Here is a 20,758-nt window from a genome sequence, read left to right on the forward strand (position 1 = left end):
GGGCTTGCCCCTTTGTGTGCCCCTTCGTGTGAACCTGAGCACAACAAGAAACCACCTATGCTAAACGTGTGAACCTGAGCACAACAAAAAACCACCTATGCTAAACAACTCGGCCACACAACCCAGCCTACACTACCGAAGCACGCTACATCAACGTTATCCAACCATTTGTCCAGCGACCCATACACATAACAGCCTTTCCAACACTCACAAGCTGCTCCAGCATGTAATCAGACTCTCCAGCACTCATCCAGCCTCCAGCCTCTCCAGCATTCATCCAGCATTCTCCAGCACTCATCCAGCCTCTCCAGCATTCATCCAGCATTCTCCAGCACTCATCCAGCCTCCAGCATTCTCCAGCACTCATCCAGCATTCTCCAGCACTCATCCAGCCTCCAGCCTCTCCAGCATTCATCCAGCATTCTCCAGCACTCATCCAGCCTCCAGCATTCATCCAGCATTCTCCAGCACTCATCCAGCCTCCAGCATTCATCCAGCATTCTCCAGCACTCATCCAGCCTCCAGCCTCTCCAGCATTCATCCAGCATTCTCCAGCACTCATCCAGCCTCCAGCCTCTCCAGCATTCATCCAGCATTCTCCAGCACTCATCCAGCCTCCAGCCTCTCCAGCATTCATCCAGCATTCTCCAGCACTCATCCAGCCTCTCCAGCATTCTCCAGCACTCATCCAGCCTCCAGCCTCTCCAGCATTCATCCAGCATTCTCCAGCACTCATCCAGCCTCTCCAGCATTCATCCAGCATTCTCCAGCACTCATCCAGCCTCTCCAGCATTCATCCAGCATTCTCCAGCACTCATCCAGCCTCCAGCCTCTCCAGCATTCATCCAGCATTCTCCAGCACTCATCCAGCCTCCAGCCTTTCCAGCATTCATCCAGCCTCCAGCCTTTCCAGCATTCATCCAGCATTCTCCAGCACTCATCCAGCCTCCAGCCTTTCCAGCATTCATCCAGCATTCTCCAGCACTCATCCAGCCTCCAGCCTCTCCAGCATTCACCCAGCCTCCAGCCTCTCCAGCATTCATCCAGCCTCCAGCCTCTCCAGCATTCACCCAGCCTCCAGCCTCTCCAGCATTCACCCAGCCTCTCCAGCATTCACCCAGCCTCTCCAGCATTCACCCAGCCTCTCCAGCATTCACCCAGCCTCCAGCCTCTCCAGCATTCACCCAGCCTCCAGCCTCTCCAGCATTCACCCAGCCTCTCCAGCATTCACCCAGCCTCTCCAGCACTCATCCAGCCTCCAGCCTCTCCAGCATTCATCCGGCCTCTCCAGCATTCTCCAGCACTCATCTAGCCTCTCCGGCATTCATCTAGCCTCTCCGGCATTCATCCAGCCTCTCCGGCATTGTCAGCCTCTCCAGCTTTCACTCAGCATTTTCCAGCATTCAGTCCAGCATTCAGTCAACCTCACCAATACTTAGCCCAGCATCTTCAATATCGAAACATTGCTCCCAACCAACTGAACCACAACAATGCACCTCTGCACCATACCCAAAATCTGGCATAACCTCAGAAAGCACACAAAACCTGCAATTCATCACATCGCACGACAACAAAGGCTTTTACCAATAATGATATCACCTATAACACAAATCTTAGGACTCTCTTTATTTACATTAACTCTATTCAATGCTCAGTCTCTTTCCAAAAAAATGGACATCCTCAGTGACTATCTCATAGAAGTCAACCCAGATATCTGTGCAATTACAGAGACATGGCTAAAACACACAGATACTGTACTTACAAATCAACTGCCCATTCAATCTTATGACTTATTTTCTGTCCCCAGACCCAAAAAAAGAGGTGGGGGACTCCTCCTTGCAGCAAAAAAAGGACTTAATATAACTTTACAACTTACCAACGCCTCCACCAAACTAGAATTCTCCCTCTTTAAATCGGATCAAATCCAAATAGCCTTAGTCTACGCCCCACCAGGTACCCTAGAACTGGATCCCTCCCCACTGATCGAACTTATAGCTAAACACATAAACACTGAAAAACCTGCTATAATCCTCGGAGACTTTAATTTACATGTAGACGCTACTCCACAATCTATCAACTGCCAAACCTTTCTTTCCTCACTCAACCACTTGGGCTTCGCTCAAATTATCAACAGTCCTACCCACAAGGCAGGCCACACTTTGGACCTCATCTTTATTAACGAACTCTTCAACATTTACACTAACCCCACTTGTTTACCAGTTCCATGGTCAGACCACAGAGTCATCCACACAACCCTTAGGATCAACAAACCTCCACCTCAAATCACTACCAAATCCACCATCCAATTCAGGAAACCTTGCTCTCTAGACATACTCAGTGAAAAGATGTCCGAAGCTTTAAATCAACTTGACCTCACAGACGCAACAACTGCTACCACCTCTTGGATCAATATTAACAATAAAATTGCAGATAAAATCTGCCCAACCACAACTAAAACCATACAACCTACATTAGACAATAGAAAACCTTGGTTTACAGCAGAACTTAAATCCCTCAAACAATCTCTTAGAAAAAAAGAGCAAAGCTGGAGAAAAAACTCATCCACTTCGACACAAACCATCTACAAATCCCACCTCAACTCCTACAGGAATACTATCCTTAGAACAAAGAAAGAATTCTATGCAAAAAAAATACACAACTTCATTTTCGACTCAAAGGCCCTTTTTTCTTACGTCTCCTCTCTAACCAAACCATCTCCTCTCACGATCCCAGACCACCAAGCGCTCAACAAAGCTAACGAGCTAGCCAACTACTTCAAGACAAAAATCACCAACCTTACCCATTCAATTACATCCAATAGCCCCACCTTAACACACCATCTAACAACAGTGCCGCAACAAAACACAAGCATGGACTCATTCGAGCTCACTTCCTCACTGGAGATCGAAAATACACTCAAAAAACTAAAACCATCCTCACACCCATCAGACCCATTACCAACAAATCTCCTCATTGCCATACCAAACACCATCTCAAAACCAATAGCAGAAATTATCAACACATCCCTGTCTCAAGGCTCAGTTCCTAACCAGTTAAAATTGGCAATCCTGAAACCGTTACTGAAGAAACCAAATGCTTCTCCATCAGACCCAGCTAACTTCCGACCGATTGCAAACTTACCACTCATCGCCAAACTGATGGAAAAAATTGTCAACAAGCAACTGTCAGAATATCTGGAAGATCATAACATTCTATCCCCAGCTCAATATGGCTTCCGAAAACGACTAAACACCGAATCTCTCTTATCGCTCACTGATACCATCCTCGTGAACCTGGAGAAAAAACAATCTTACCTGCTGGTTCTACTTGATCTTTCTGCGGCGTTTGATACGGTAAAACATACTACACTTATAGACCAACTAACTAATATAGGGATCAAAGGCACAGCTCTCAAATGGTTTCACTCCTTCCTAAGCAACAGATTCTACAAAGTAAGGATAAACAACAAAGAATCGCATCCAATCCTTACAGAGCAAGGAGTCCCGCAAGGATCCTCACTTTCTCCCACCCTATTCAATATCTACCTCCTCCCTCTCTGCCACCTACTCTCAAACCTCAAGCTTACCCATTACCTCTATGCAGACGACATTCAAATCCTTCTCCCGATTACAGAATCCCTTCAAAAAACCATCACTTACTGGAACGAATGCCTACAGCCCATTAAGGAATTACTCTCAAGCCTCAACCTAGTATTGAATGCCAATAAAACCGAAATGCTCATTGTCTCTCAGGATCCACTCACAATCTCTTCTAGCTTCTCTCTACCAAACGCTAATAACATGTTCTCACCGGACGTCAGAGACCTTGGAGCATGGCTTGACAATCATCTTAACCTAAAAAAGTTCGTAAACAATACCACGAAGGACTGCTTTTACAAACTGCAAGTCCTCAAAAAACTTAAACCCCTCCTTTATTTCTCCGACTTCAGGCTAGTACTTCAATCCATAATATTATCAAAGCTCGACTATTGCAACTCCCTGCTACTAGGTCTACCCAACAACACGATCAAACCATTACAGATGGTACAGAATTCTGCTGCCAGAATTCTAACAAGCACTAACAAAAAAGATCACATCACCCCAATCCTTAGTAATCTACATTGGCTTCCCATTAAACAAGGATACTCTATAAGGTACTCACAATCATCCACAAAGCGACAAACAAAATAGCTCCCATCACGTTAAGCTTTCAACTCCAACCGCACACATCTTCCAGACCTATCAGAAGCGCTTACAAAGGATCACTGCATGCCCAACAAGTAAAATCATCTCTGAGCAAAAGAGCGCTATCCTTAGCAGGCCCCCACCAGTGGAACATGCTCCCCCCAAATCTAAGACTTGAACCCAATCATCAAGAGTTCAAAAAAAGGCTAAAGACTCTTCTTTTCCAACAAGCCTTCCCAGACTCACAATCCTACCAAGACGGAAAGTCTTCCAAATAAGAAGTATCCCCTAATTATGGTCACCATACCAAGTCCTACCTTCAGGTCTCTGCAACTGGACAACAATCTTTGAGTTCTAAAAATTAATCTTATTTATATTTTCCTCTGCAACTGGACTACAATTTCTAAGTTCAAAATTCATTTTATCTTATTATTTATATTTGGCATGGTTAATATGTCACTATATCCAAGTTAAATATTTAAATTATACAGTTTATATTACATAATTTTATTAATTACAAGTAAAACTATTCTATATTATTTATTATCATTATGTTAAATTGTCATCCAGTTATAATGTTCCATATGTACCACTGTTCTATGTAAAGCCCCCTTATCTCTGTTGGGCAGTTTATCGTTATATGTAAACCGGAGTGATTTATAGTCTCTATAAGAACCTCGGTATATAAAAATTAAAAATAATAATAATAATAATTCACTAGAAGAGTTGGGGGAGCTCCAAGCTCTTGTTCACTATCCACCATACATTCAATTCTTCCACAATAGGGTGATCCTCTGTACTTGCCTGAAATATCTGTCGAAGGTTGTCTGTGCTTTCCATATCAGTCAGTCCATAGTACTGCCTACCTTCTTTCCAAGATCTCATGTACACAAAAGGGAGAAAACCCTTCATGCCTTGGCCTATTACAAGAAACAAACTGTCACATTGCCAAACTTCTCAACTGTTTGTATCCTAAATCTCACTGCTACACCTTGACGTTGGACGTCCAATAGAAACAGATTGTGAGCCCTCTGGGGTCAGGGAAACACTTACAGTACCAAAATGTAATCTTTGAAGTGGCTGAAAGCAGAATATAAATCAAATTCCTTACAAATAATAAAAAAAAAATACATATGACCGTAACAAGCTAGGTGTAGCAGTTGCCAAATGTACTTTGTCTACCTGGATAGCTGAGTACATTCAATGCTACCACACCTTAGCAGGATTGCCAATCATAGACTCTGTATAAGCTCATCAAGTGTTAGCTATGGAGTCTTCTGTGGCTCATCTTTGAGAAGTGCCTCTTGAGCACATCTGCAAAACTGCACCTTTATGACATAAGAACATAAGTTCTCATTCTGGGTGAGATCGAGAGTCCATCAAGCCAAGCATCCTGTTTCCAGTAGTTGCCATTCCAGGTTACAATCACCTGGCAAGTACACAAACATTAAATAGATCCCATGCTACTAATGCCAGTAATAGCAGTGGCTGTTCTCTAAGTCAACTTGTTTAATAGCAGTTTGTCCTTGTCCTACAGCAACTTACCAAAACCTTTTTTAAACCCAGCTACTGCCCTAACCACTTCCTCCAGGCAATGAATTCTAAAGCTTAATTGTGCATTGAGTGAGAATTTTCTCTAATTTGATTTAAATATGCTACTTGCTAACTTCTTGGAGTGCCCCCTAGTCCTTCTATTATCTGGAAAAGTAAATGGTCTTGTTACTGTCTGGATGACAACTCAAGGACTGACAGATTTGGACAAGCAATTTTGTGAAACCTGTTCTCACAATAGTCTATTCTCCATGGTGAGTTTGTGTTGCTTACTCGGTTAATGCTCCACTGAAACCTTTAGCTTGGGACTCCCCATGTGTAATGGCAAATTCAGCCTGCTTATCGACAGAAAAAGCAAGTTTGCTTATCGTAAACAGTGTTTTCCGTAGTTAGCAAGATGAATTAGCCATGGAATACCCACCTACCTCCCTGGAGAGTCAAATACCTAACTAGAATTAGCTGTGATATAGACTAGGATCACAAGGCAGTGCTTGCATGGGAACTCCCGCACATGCTCAGTAGAGCTCAAAGCTCTACTGGCTTGGAGAGAAGTCCGTTTGATGCCATGTAATGGCTAATTTATCCTGCTGTCTATGGGAAAACATAGTTTATGGTAAGCAAACTGCGGTCTGTGCTTTTGGGGATAATTATGTAACAGCCCACCTAATTTTAAAATAATGTATAAGTTAAACCAAATTTCAAAGCAGGACCTACTTGTGTAAGCTTGTTCTGAAAATTCATACCAAAAGTACCTGTTAATTTGTTTCCGTATTTTATTTTTCAGGAAAATTTACCCAAAAACGCAAAAGTGTGCAAGTAAATGCAAGCCACTCCCCCATCCCTGCCCCCAGGAATGTATCTGCCCATTTATGACATCCCACATATATTTACCAGTATATAAAGCAGATAATTTTGTGACAAGACATTTCCACCAGTAAAGCACTGTTTTATCCATAGAAATGCCTTTGAAAACTGCCTTATGTCCAAACCCTTTCTTCAGTTCTCTCCGTTCTCAGATACTTTTTTGTCTTTCAAACCCCTCTTGGCTTGTCTCTTCCCTCTCTCAAGCTCTCCTTCCATTTTTCTCACATCCTTCTCCTATCCTGACAATGGCCGTTCTTTTCTCTGGAGGAAAGTGGGAAGGGCTTTGCAGTGATAGTTTCCTCCTTACTGTGACTTTCTTTTAAGCAGGTGGAAAGAACAGTGACCAAGCAGCTACTGGCATGGCATGGATTGCAGAAATTGTTTAGGGGAATGATTGTTCTATGAAAATGGAGATGTGAGGAGAGGGAGTGCAGCATGTGGAAACCCGAAAATCCACTTCTTGCCAACATTCTAGGGCAGGGGTCGGGAACCTTTTTGGCTGAGAGAGCCATGAACGCCACATATTTTAAAATGTAATTTTGTGAGAGCCATACTAACTACAACCCCCCACCCTCCTGACGCCCCCAAGACCTGCCAAATTAATTTACTACAACCCTCCATCCTCCTAACCCCCCCCCCCCCCCACCAAGACCTGCCAAAAGTCCCTGGTGATCCAGCGGGGGTCCAGGGCTCGCAGACAAATCTTTAATAAAAAAGTAAAAATCTAACAAAACCCCCCACCCTCCTGACGCCCCCCAAGACCTCCAAAATTAATTTACTACAACCCCCACCCTCCTGACCCCCCCAAGACCTGCCAAAAGTCCCTGGTGGTCCAGCGGGGGTCCGGGAGCGATCTCCTGGACTTGGGCTGTCGGCTGCCAGTAGTCAAAATGGTGCCGACGGCCCTTTGCCCTCACTATGTCACTGGGGTCGACCCCAGTGACATAGTGAGGGCAAATGGCCGTCGGCGCCATTTTGACTACTGGCAGCCGACGGTCCAAGTCCAGGAGATCGCTCCCGGAACGCTCCTGGACCCCCGCTAGACCACCAGGGACTTTGGCAGGTTTTGGGGGGGGGTCAGGAGGGTGGGGGCTGTAGTAAATTAATTTTGGAGGTCTTGGGGGGCATCAGGAGGGTGGGGGATTTTGTTAGATTTTTACTTTTTTATTAAAGATTTGTCTGCGAGCCAGATGCAGCCATCAAAAGAGCCATATCTGGCTCCCGAGCCATAGGTTCCTGACCCCTGTTCTAGGGGTATATACCATAAGTTTATACCTTTGGATACTAACTCTTAATTGACACTGATGTCCTTGACATAATATAAATACATTTCATACTTAAAAGTTCAAGAGTAGTAATTCTAGCATTTGAGCTAGTGTGTATTTGAGCTAAGAGGCTGTGTACTAAATAAAAAAAAAATTGGGTGACAATTGCTTATCAAATATTTTAGGTTGTCTTAGCAATATGTGTGCATGAATGAACAAAGAACAATCCAAACCTAGATTTTAGATCCTAGTCAAGTTTAAGGATAGCACAGTATTTGTGTCAAACATTTTCCTTGGCTTTTATTTCTTATTGCTGTAGGTGTTTGTAAATAAGCAGTGTATCTGTAAATTTTGTATGGTTTACAGAGGCCCTTCCATTACTGGTCAGGGTTATTCAGTCTGCAGACTCCAAAACCAAAGAAAATATCAATGCAACAGAGAACTGCATTTCAGCTGTGGGGAAGATAATGAAGTTTAGACCTGACTGTGTAAGTGTTGAGGAAGTCCTACCTCATTGGCTGTCATGGCTTCCACTGCACGAAGACAAAGAAGAAGCAGTCCACACCTTTAGCTACTTGTGTGATCTTATTGAAAGGTAGGTTATACATTCTGTACATTGCTATACTAGATAAGTGATTTAAAAAAAAAATTCTTAGCTGTCAAGCAGAGCAGGGATGATCTCTTGCATGTATCTGTACAGTGCTACGCATGCCTTGTAGTACTTCAGAAATGTTTAATAGTATATTGCATCTCTTATCACTTCATCTCATCCAAAAATGTTTGTGATGTTAATTTTAGCATACAAGCAACTTGTATTCTTTCTTCCATCTCAAGCTAATAGGATTGCCTAGTTATTAACTCTCATTTTCTACCATCCGAGAAGCTCATAGCAGTTTAACACAAATATAGTAAATTATAGAAAAATCTTATAAAAGTTTTCAGCATATAACTTAAAATGACTATAATTGGCAAATAGCCATGGCTTATGTTTATGGAATGATAAATAATTTGATGTTTCTTAACATTGATAAGTGGATCCATAACCAGTGGGTTATACATACACCTCTACCAGCAGATGGAGACGGAGCAAAGCTGATATCACAGTGTATATATATATATATATATATATATATATATATGAGAGAGAGAGAGAGATTTACATCCATCTGCTGGAGATGGAGAATATATATATATATATATATATATCCATGCACTGAAAGCCTGCCAGTATTCTCCATCTCCAGCAGATGGATGTAAATCTCCCTACTAGGAGTTTTTATTGAAGTTGAAAAGAAGAAAGAAGTTTATTGCCCTCTCTCCTGTGGTGATACTTATGGTCTCTTCCTCAGTCGAATTTCCTGAGATTATTCCTTCAAATTCTTTCCTCAGATGAGTGCCTTGGTCCAGTAGCTGGTTTTTGTCGTCATGGACTTAGCTTTTAAAAAAATGCACGAGTGGCATGTAAAGGAGCCTATGTAACCCCAGAATTGCTCCTTTACATGCCACTTGTTCTTGTGCATTCTCAGATCAGTGCTATGGAACAAGCTTCCTAATTATTAATGTTGCCTATGTAACCCCAGAATTGCTCCTTTACATGCCACTCGTTCTTGTGCATTCTCAGATCAGTGCTATGGAACAAGCTTCCTTATTATTAATGTTACCTATGTAACCCCAGAATTAAGGATTCTGACACATTTCAAATATGAGCCACGTCTACCTCAGTGGTTCATTTGAAGGCCACTTCTATTGAAGAAACATGCAAAGCTGCTGCTTGGTCATCAGTTCACACTTTAACATGCCTCTACTGTATAGATAGTATGCTGAACTAATACTTCACGCATATCCAGCATAGCTCCCTGCTTCAATGGCAGGGGAGAAGAAAAACTAATACTTCACGCATATCCAACATAGCTCTCTGCTTCAACGGCAGGGGAGAAGAAAAACTGATACTTCACACATATCCAGCATAGCTCCCTGCTTCAACAGCAGGGGAGAAGAAAAACTAATACTTCACGCATATCCAGCATAGCTCCCTGCTTCAACAGCAGGGAGAAGTAAAACTGATACTTCACACATATCCAGCATAGCTCTCTGCTTCAACAGCAGGGAGAAGTAAAACTAATACTTCATGCATATCCAGCATAGCTCCCTGCTTCAACAGCAGGGAGAAGTAAAACTAATACCTCACGCATATCCAGCATAGCTCTCTGCCTCAACGGCAGAGAGCTGGAAGAGTTGAGTATAATGCTGTACAGTAGCTCTGTCTTTGATGATATCTTTACTATTGGCACCTTTAATCTAAATGCTGGCAGCTCAGGATTATCTAACTACCTGCTTCCATATTGTCACACTAGGAGTGTGGGCGGGGCAGAATCTTATCTAGGCTTTGGGACTACCTATATAATATAACGAATGGGCTATTGTCTCCAGCTACCTCTTACTAAAGCTTGGGATGCCTGTTTGGAGATTTATTACTACAAATAGAGTAAAAAATGCAGAAGGGATCATTTTTAAGAGATTAGGACTGTATTGAACAGCACTGATTCTAGTACAGCCAGGCCCATAATCCCACAATGTTCATCATGGTAACAGCTGAATTTGTAGTTTTTAATGGTGCCTGCTTTGAAGTTCATAGGGGTAGATTTTTAAAGAAGCGCGCGCAGGGTACATTTGTGTGCGCTACCCGGCATGCACATGTACACCCGATTTTGTAACATACGCACGCTGCTGCTCGCATGTTATAAAATCTGGGGTTGGCACGCGCAAGGGGGTGATGCACCTTGCGCGTGCCGAGCCCTAGGGGAGCCCCGATGGCTTTCCACGTTACCTCCAAGGCCGCTCCGAAATCGGAGCGGCCTTGGAGGTAACTTTTCTTCCGCTCTCCCCCACCTTCCCCTCCCTTCCCCTATCTAACCCACCCCCCAGCCCTAGCTGAATCCCCCCCTACCTTATTTCAAGTATTTACGAATGCCTGTGGCAGGCGTATCTCGAGTGCGCTGGCCGGCTGCCGGAGGCCTCGGTCCAGCCCCTGGACTTGCGCCACACCCCACCCCCTTCCCGCCCCTTTTTCAAAGCCCCGGGAAATACACGCGTCCCAGGGCTTGTGCGCGCCACCGAGCCCCTGCAAAATATGCTGGGCACGTGCAGGAGGGTTTTTAAAGGGTTACGCGCGACCCCATAGTGTTCAGCTTGCTTTACACTACTCCATACTTGGAGCATGTGTTTTTTTTGAGACTTGGCAAAAGTGCCTGTACAGTTAAGGGGAGTGGAAAGGGCTAGAGCTGGAGAGTTGAAACAAGGAAAGCTTTAAATTGGTTTCAGAAAGGTGCACCACCTATCATTCAGTCATTTTGTAAAACTGACAGCTGAGGAGTTATGATTTTTCTCATGATATCCTATTACATTAAGATTTCTACTTTTATGGGGGGGGGGGGGGGAGGCATTATGCTTTTCCCATCACTTTTTTTGCCTTTAATTTTTAAACATATTTGTATTTTTCCCCTTGATTTTTATTACATAATCTGTATTTTCTTTTTTATTTAATAGACAAAATCCAGTGCATATATGTCCTTAAAATATGTTCCTTTTTTTTTTTTGGAGGTGGTATAATTTGGGGTTTTATTTTTTTTTGTTCATTTTAAAGTTTGCATATTTTGTAAATCACTTAAGTAGTATTCATGTAACATCCGCTTTTAATTTTATTTTTTCATGGAAAATAGTTTCAATTCAAACATGTCTTCTGGATTTTTGCAGGAAAAACAAAAGCATTTACTATTAGTACATTAACTTAGTATATAAAGAGTAGGAATTGCTTGAACCTTTTTATGTAGTCCTATTTTAGTTAATGTAGTCCTAGATGTTGGAAACAGTTACAGAATTTTATTAACATGGCATATATAGTTTGATACAAGTGATCACCCCAGTAATGTACAATATGACACATGTCCTCACTGATTTCTGTTTTTCTTTATTTCTATAGTAACAACCCAATTGTTTTAGGGCCAAACAATTCCAATTTACCCAAAATATTCAGCATAATAGCAGATGGTGGCGTTCATGATTCTATAAAAAATGAAGATGCATGTGGAAAACGATTGGCTAATGTTGTTCGTCAAGTACAGGTTAGTACAGTTGAATTTATGGTTGTGTAAGAGTACAGTCTTTGGTTTTCCTTAAGGTCAGGTTTTGTGAAAACTAAATAGCATAGTATAAATGTCTTATAATATTTAAAGGTATGTTGTCAGCTTCCGTCTCCACATAGCCAGGAAATTGCTACTCTACTGAACTGAATCTGTAAGTTGAGTCTCTTTAAATAATTAAGCTGTGGAATTTACCAGAGAATGTGATCAAGGCTAGTAGTATTTAAAAAAAGGTTTAAATAAGTTTTTAAGGATATGTCCATTAGTAATTTGCTTTGTCAATTTGACGGCGAAGAGTATAGCGGTGGGGATCCTACCAGGATGAATTAGACAGTGAAATGCAAATAAAATTGGCAACACAATAATGGAGATTTCAGTTACACCAGTATTGATTGGGTAAATGTATTTTTTGGCCATAGTTTCTAGATGCCATAAATAATTGTTTCTTGGAGTAGCTGGTTCTGAAACTGACAAAACGGGCAGCTATTTTAAATCTAGTTCTGGTGGACTGCAGTTGCTGGTGGTGAAGCTGCTCAGTAGTCAACTTTAACATAGGGAGAACATTAAGTAAAACTACTGCAGAAGCATTTAACTTCAGAGACAGAATGGGAAATTACAAAAACTAAAAGCAATTATAAAGATTGTTTTGTATGGGATGTGGACATTTAAAAATACCATCTTGGAATTGTAGATAAAATGTATTCCATGCATTCAGAAACATAAAAGGAAAACCAAATGCTTGCTAGCATGATTAAATGGTGAGGTTAAAGAGGCAATTAAAGCAACAAGGGCATCTTTCAGAAATGGAAAGCAGGTCCAAATGAAGAAAATAAGAGCATAGACCCTGGCAAGTCAGTTGTAAAATATAAGGCAAACCTTTAAAAGAAGCTTGCCATAGAAGCATAAATTAATAACTTTTTTCAAGTACATTTTGAAGCAAGAAGCCTATGAGAATTATTTAAACCAGTAGAGATCAAAGGGTAAAAAGGATCACAAGGTTACAGCAGGAAAACTAAAGTAATTCTTTTGTTTGGTCTTTACTGAGGAGGATGTTGGAGATACCAACACTGAGAATATTTTTTTGATGTGGAGGAAGTTAACCAAATCAAGTATGAAAATGGAAGGTATAATAGAACAAATTGAATGCTTACAGAATAATAAATCACTAGGACTGATTGGTATTCACCTGTAAGAATATTTGGTGTAGATTTCAAAATTTAATCTAGTAACGTTATGATACAAATTCTTTAGTTTTAGGATCATGCAAACACTTTTTATGAGGTGGTTAATTATTAGCAGTATATATGGTAAAGCAAGAGTAATACAGTACAATTTCTTTCTTCGGTTTTGTTCTAGTTTTGTTTTACAGCACAAGCACTATCATGTAAAAGATAATCAGAATTTATAAGTGTTATCCTAGCTCACCTGTGCACTTAAGAATTACACAATTGCCAACTAGATTATCCCAGTTGAAAGCTCATTTAAGCCAGTGTTCTCACCCTCTGTAGTACTGCACAAGTCCAGTAATAGGACGCTGTCTCAACACCAAGGAATTAATCCAATGAAATCCCTTTTAGTGGATGACTGGTAAAACCCAACAAGTCTCAGAGATGTCTCCATGAGATATGACTTCAGAAAAGGGGTAAAATTCACTAATTGGCCAAAAGTCCTTCAAGGGAATGTTTGATAAAGGTTGTGTTCACATTACGGAGCATATATGCCAAGTAAGAACTCAGCTGACAAGTCATATAGTGACTTGCATACTCAGTTCTGACAGCATGGCTCTCAAACTGAGCTTTTGGATAGTTGGTGAAAGAAAAGCTGCTGCCTGGGTTAACTGTCAAACCTCACTGAATATTTATTTCCATAAGGGTACAGTGTTTACAGATTCAATATTGCCATCTTCCTATAGTCATAGGATTGGTGGGATGTAAATAGACATCTAGATCCCAGTGCATAGGAATATTCTCATACGCTCATTAGATTCCACCAGCAAAACAAGTATTAGAACAATACCCATTTCATAACTGGTATCAGGTTGGATACAAAGTTTCACCAAGGACATGTTCTCACTTCTGGTCCAAGGTTTTCCTCTCATTTGGGAGGTGATGACACACTCTGATATGAAGAAGCAGTCCTTTCTCCTAGGACAAGCAGGATGGTAGTCCTCACATGTGGGTGACATCATCCGATGGAGCCTGGCACCGAAAACTTTTATCAAAGTTTCTAGAAACTTTGACTGGGAGACTGAGCATGCCCAGCCTGCTGCTGTCCACACGTCCATGCGAGGTTCCCTTCAGTCTCTTCTTTTCTGCAGTGCAGTAGCCTCGTGGTGGAGCTCGAGCTCAAACTCCTTGAAATTGTGTTCAACTTTTTCGGGTGTTTTCTCTGCATCTGGTCCCCCTTCGCAATCGGTATCTCTTGTTTTTGGTCTTTTTGTTGTTCTTCGAGGTCGATTCCAGACTTGTACACTGTGATGCTCGTCGGCCATCAACCACGCACCAGCCTCTTTTTTTTTTCCGATGACATCAGGTTTTTGACGGTGCCCCCTCTGCCCACGGACCATGTCCATTACGAATCCGCACGAGGTCTGTATCCGCTGCCTGGGGGCCTCGCACGACATCAGAGGGTGCCATTTGTGTGACCAAATGACACCCAAAGGGCATTGAGCATGCCTAGATAAAATGGAGAAGCTCTTCGGGTCTCTGAAACCTTCCACTTCTGCTTCAGTGTTCTCGACACCCAAGGATTGTGGGGAACAGTCTCCATCTCTTCTACTGGCAGTCCCACTATCCAGTCCCCTAAGGATTGGGGAGAGGGAGATCAATCCTCAGTGGTCTCGCTCTCTTCCCGCAGACCTCGGGATCATCATAGTCTTCAGTACCAGGGAAAGACCGGGCCAAGCACAGAAAGTCCAGGAAGCATAGACACTGGTCACAGTCTCAACACGGTTCCGGAGTGTCATTGGCAGCTGCTGAGCCACCATCAGAGCGGCACCGGCCACCGGAGGCCCCATCCTCTGGAGCCCCTGGTAGCCCGAGGCATTCCCCACAGAGTACGGTGCAGGGCGCTGTGCCACCTCAAGGACTCGAGGATTTGCTGGCGATGCCTCGTTCCCCCTCCATCAGTCCTGACCCAGAAGGAGCTGGACTGCAGGGTGCAGTCAACGGTGCTCTCAAAGCGCTCCAGAGCGTTGATCTCCCGACGCCACTGGCCCCCCCATACTGGTGCCTGAGCCTGCGCCATCGATGCTCGCACCCCTGCTGGAGCATCTGGACGTCCTTCTTGGTGCCCTACCGACGCCACCAGTGCCCAAGAGGCCCTCTGCTCCTCGGCCACCGATGCCCTCCACCAGAGCAATCCCGGGTCCTCCGAGGAGGATGAGGCTTCGGGGACCAGGCAGTACCTATCCATGACATCTTTAAGGAGCTCCTCCTCTGTATGTGGGACCACCCGGTATCTGTGTCCACGGTCAACAGGAAGGCCGATGCCACCTATTTGGTGCAGCAGACCCGTGGGCTTTGAAAGGGGGCACCTTCCCCACCAGTAGGCAGTTGTGGAGTCTGCCCTGAAGAAACCTAGACGTTCCTGGACACACACTTCCGCTCCTCCATGGCGCGAACACAGGAAAGTCGATCTCATAGGAAGGAAAATGTTTCAGGGTGCCAAGCTGGTGGCCCACTTTGTGGCCTACCAGCTGTACATGTCCCAATATAACTGCAATCTGTGGAAACAAGTCCAAGACTTTGCAGAGGGCCTTCCGCAGCATGAGCAGGAATCTTTCAGCCATTACCGCGCTGGGCCTTGAAGCGAGTAGGCACGAGGTGAGATCCACCTATGACGTATTCGAAACTGTGGCCCTGCCCGTCAGAGACGATTGCGCCAGAAGGCTGGCTTGGCTTCGAGCTTCGGGACTCCGGCCGGAGGTTCAAGACAGGCTTGCAGATCTCCCCTGTACAGGAGAGAACCTGTTTGGGGAAAGGTGAAGGAGGTCATGGGGCAGCTGAAGGATCGGCATGATACTCTTCAGCAAGTCTTCGCCAGCCCCTCAGAAGGCCCTTCCTCCGTCAAGAAGACCTCTAGACTGGGCTCTTGCAAGCCCTTTTACCAGCTGAGGAAATACTTTCCTCCAGCCACCCGTGCTCACCCAACTCAGACCAGTTCCAGGGGTCATGGCTGGCAGCGCGCTAAGAGGATCCAACCAGCCCCCCCAGCAGGCCCAATCTAAAGGCTTTTGACTGGTGGCGAGGGGGCACGAGCCAGATGCCAGTTTCCCTGGCAGTCGATCCCCCAGTCAGTGGCAGGCTCCTTTGCTTTGCCTGCCGTTGGAAATCGATCACTTCGGACCCTTGGGTCCTTTTCATTGTCTGCCAGGGCTACCGCATGAACTTCAGCAGGCTCCCAGAGACCGCTCCCCCATGTCCATGGTGCGATTTGCCGACCCATCAGATCGTCCTTCAATCGGAACTTTCCGCCCTTCTAGGAGAGGGTGCAATGGAACCAATCCCCTGTGAGCCGCGGGGCCACGGCTTCTACTCAAGGTACTTCCTTATTCTGAAGATGAACAGTGGCTTGCACCCCATTCTCAACCTCAGGGCGTTGAACAGGTTTCTCGTAAGAGAAAAATTAAAAATGGTCTCTCTGGGCACACTGATCCCATTCCTCCGAAGAGACTTGCTTTGCTCCCTCGACTTAGAGACTTATGCCCATATTGCAATTGTCCCCAACCACAGGAAGTACCTCCACTTCCTGGTGGGGATGGTACGTACATTTTCAGTACGTCTTCACCAAATGCTTGGCAGTGGTGGCTGCCTACCTCAGGCGTCTCTCGGTCCATGTCTTTCTATACCTGGGCAGTTGGCTAATCCGGAGCAACTCTCGCTCCGAGGCCTTGCAAGCGCTGGCCCTGACGGTTCAGACCTTGCAGGCATTGGTTTGTCATCAACTTCCCCAAGTCTCATCTCTGTCCATCTCCTCAGCTTGACTTCATAGGTACCAGGACACGGCACAGGCAAAGGCCTTCCTGCCCGAGGACTGAGCGGTCGCCCTCTCCTTGCTGGCTACCCTCGTTCGCAACAAGAGGGGTACCAGCCTGCCTACTGCTCTGCCTGCTGGGCCATATGGTGGCCTCCGTCCATGTGACCCCCTTTGCCCGCCTCCACATGAGGAATCCTCAGTGGGCCTTGCATTCCTAGTGGGGGCAAGCATCCCAGTATCTGGAAGTTAGCCATGGACCCCCCTCCGCTCCTCCCTGACCTGGTGGAAAGCCCTTCCCCAACTTGGAGAGCGGGCTCTCTTTTCAACTCACGCCGTATCAGATGACCCTCACCATCGATGCCTCGCCTCAGGGGTGGGAGGCCCACACAGGACAGCCTGCACTCAGAGCCTCTGGATCTGCAGCCAAGACTCGCTGCCAGATAAACTTTCTGGCGCTTCGGGTGATCTGATACGCCTTGTGGGCTTTCCAGGACAGGCTGTCTTCCAGGGTTATCCTCATCAGAATGGACAACCAGGTGGCGATGTACATGAACAAGCAGGATGGCACGGGCTCATTCCTCCTCTGCCAGGAGGCAATGCAGTTCTGCGATTGGGCAGTTTCCAGAAGGATGTATCTATGGGCCACCTAACTGCCGGGTCACCTGAACACACTGGCAGAGACTGCCTCAGTCGATCCTTCCAGCCACACATGTGGTCCCTGAACCCTGTGGTGGCAGCCAACTTGTTCTGCCCACTGGGGTACACCGGGCATGGACTTGTTCGCTTCTCCCCACAATCACAAAGTGAGCAGATTCTGCTCCCTGATTCTGGGGAAGGGCCATCCGGCCTGCAATGTCTTCTCCCTTCACTGGGGGTAGGGTCTCCTGTACATGTACCCCCTATTCTGCTTCTCTCAAAAACTCAGATGAAACTGCAAGAGGACGGGGGGGGGGGGGGGGCAACCATGATCGTAGTGGCACCCTCCTGGCACCTCTGCAGGACCTGTCAGTGAGTGCACCTGTCCTGCTGGGGATGGCTCCCGACCTCATATCTCAGAACCAAGGCACCCTGCGCTTCCTGAACCTCTGGGCCCTGGCCCTCATGGCATTGATGTTGAGTGCATGATCCTTCAGCCTTTGCAGCTCTCTGAGGGTGTGTCCAAAGTCTTGATTGAGTCCTGGAAACATTCCACCCAAAACAGCTTGAAGTGGAAGCGTCCATCTGGTGCGGTGGTCACAGACTGGACCCTTTCTCCTGTCCGCTCCCCGCCTGCTGGATTACCTCTGGCATCTGTCAAAGTCTGGCCTCCAAACCAGCTTGGTCTGTGTGCACCTCAGCGCCTACCACCAGGGTATTGCTGGTGCGCCCGTTACGGTCCAGCTTTATGCGGGGCCTCCTTCAGCTAAAGCCCCCGCTTAGATCTCCAGCTACCCCGTGGGATCTCAACATTGTCCTGGTGAGGCTAATACGGCATCCATTCGAGACTCTTAAGTCCTGTGACCTGAAGTTCCTCACCTGGAAAGTCATGTTCCTGGTAGCAATCATTTCCGCTTGCAGGGTCAGTGAGATCCAGGCCCTGGTTACGTACACTCCCTACACGAAATTCTTCCATGATCATGTGGTGCTTGCATATGCATCCCAAATTTCTACCTAAGGTGGTGACTGCTTTCCACATCAACCAATCCATCATCCTTCCCATCTTCTTTCCAAGGCCTCATTCTCACCCAGGGTAACGTGCTCTCCTCACCCTGGACTGCAAGCAGGCACTTGCTTTCTATTTGGATTGTACAGCAGCCCATAGGCAGTCCTCCCAGCTCTTCGTATCGTTTGACCCCAATAGACTGGGAGCAGCAGTGAGGAAGCAAAACTTGTCCAACTGGCTAGTGGATTACATTGCCTTCTGCTAGGAGTAGGCAGGCCTTCAGCTGGCTGGCAGGATAAAAGCTCACTCTGTGCGGGCTATGGTGGCATCAGTGGCCCATCTGCGTGCGGTCCCTGTCGTTGAAATTTGTAGGTCCGTGACCTGAGTTCTCTCCACATGTTTGCTGCTCACTACTGTCTTGACAGTATCGGAAACATAGTCACAAATATTGTGACCAGTTGTCAATTTGATTTTTCTCTCCACCTCTGAGTAACCTCCAGGGTGCTTTCGCCAGTTGTCTGCTTTGGCCTTGTAGGTCCGCCTACAAAACTGGATCAACTATGCCACAGCACTAAGGTTCTACCTTAATTGTTAATGGACTTTTCCTCCAGGAACTCGTCCAGACCTTTTTTAAACGCAGCTATACTAATAGTTTTCACCAGATCATCTGGCAGTGAATTCCAGAGCTTAATTATGCATTGAATAACAAAATATTTTCTCTTATTAGTTTTAAATGTACAACTTTAACTTCTTTGTGTGTCCCCTAGTCTCTGTACTTTTTGAAAGAGTAGACAGATTTCACGTTTACTCATTCTTCGCCACTCATTATTTTGTAGACCTCTATCATATCTCCCCTCAGCTGACTCTTCTCAGAGTTAACTTCTTTAAACTTTCCTCATAGGGGGAACCATTCCATACCCTTTATCATTTTGGTCTCCCTTCTCTGTACCTTTTCTAATTTTGTTACCTTTTTTGAGATGTTGTGACAGAACTGCACACAATACTCAAGATGAGGTCGCACCATGGAGCGATACAGAGTCATTATGATATTCTTTGTTATATTTCCTTTCCTAATAATATCTAGCATTCCATTTGCTTTTTTGGTTGCTGCTGCCCACTGAGCATTTCAACATGTTATCAACAATGATACCTAGGTCCCTTTCCTGAATGGTAACTCAAAGGACTACTGACTGTCCCCACGATACGGAACACTCACCTGACACATGTAAGATTGTGTTTTCCATAGCATGCCCAAACGTTTGGAATTCCCTACCTGAGATGTTATGTTTGATACCAGATAGAAAGATTTAAATGTGAGCTAAAAACATGGCTATTCAAAAATGCATTCAACCTAATTTAAAAACATCAGAATGTAGAGATCTACAATAACAAGGACAAGAGATACCAGCTGATGTATCAGGAATAAATTTAACGAGAGATTGTAAGACCTTTCAGTGCAACGTACTATCTAATATGTGGAATTTATTTTATGCACTTCATGTGGAACGTCCTAGATCTTTATTTAATATATGTTGGAACATCTTAGTTTATAGATGTTAATGCCTGTTTATAAATGCTACCTCTGTAACTCATCTTGATTTGCTGATTTATAGCTTTGAATGTTATTTTTGTAAACCGCTGTGATCTTTACATGGAACGACGGTATATAAAATGTCTAAATAAATAACTCCTAATGTGGAACCTTGCATTATGGGGCTATATTTTGGGTTACTCTTCCCTAACTGCATCCGTTTGCACTTGTCCACATTAAATTTCATTTGCCATTTGCACGCAGTGTTGCAAGGCTCTCTTGCAATTTCTCACAATCCTCTTGTGGTTTAACAACTTTGAACATTTTTGTGTTATCAGCAAATGTGATCAGCTCACTCATTGTTCCCATATCCAGGTCATTTATAAATATGTTAAACAGTTGTCTTAGAAAAGATCCCTGAGGCACTCTACTGTTCACCCTTCTCCATTGAGAGAATTTAACATTTAGCCCCACTCAGTTCCTAATCCACAATAGGATGCTGCCCCCTATACCATGACATTTATTTAAATGTATTTATATCCCAGGTCAGGGTGGGTTACAATAAAAGCACATACATTAAAATGAAATCTTACAATTAAAATAAA

The 20,758-nt window shown here is 44.6% G+C and overlaps 1 protein-coding gene across 1 annotated transcript in view; it reads left to right on the forward strand.

Annotated features, from left to right (window-relative positions):
• Positions 1-20,758, forward strand: part of IPO5 (importin 5) — a 278,851-nt gene that overhangs the window by 249,220 nt on the left and 8,873 nt on the right. Inside the window, exons 24-25 of the mRNA XM_029604478.1 lie at positions 8,231-8,459; positions 11,844-11,985. Coding sequence (XP_029460338.1) covers positions 8,231-8,459; positions 11,844-11,985 — 371 coding nt within the window. The remainder of the gene's footprint in view (positions 1-8,230; positions 8,460-11,843; positions 11,986-20,758) is intronic.

The sequence above is a fragment of the Rhinatrema bivittatum genome, chromosome 5 (genome assembly GCF_901001135.1).
Source record: "Rhinatrema bivittatum chromosome 5, aRhiBiv1.1, whole genome shotgun sequence".
NCBI classification, from domain to species: domain Eukaryota; kingdom Metazoa; phylum Chordata; class Amphibia; order Gymnophiona; family Rhinatrematidae; genus Rhinatrema; species Rhinatrema bivittatum.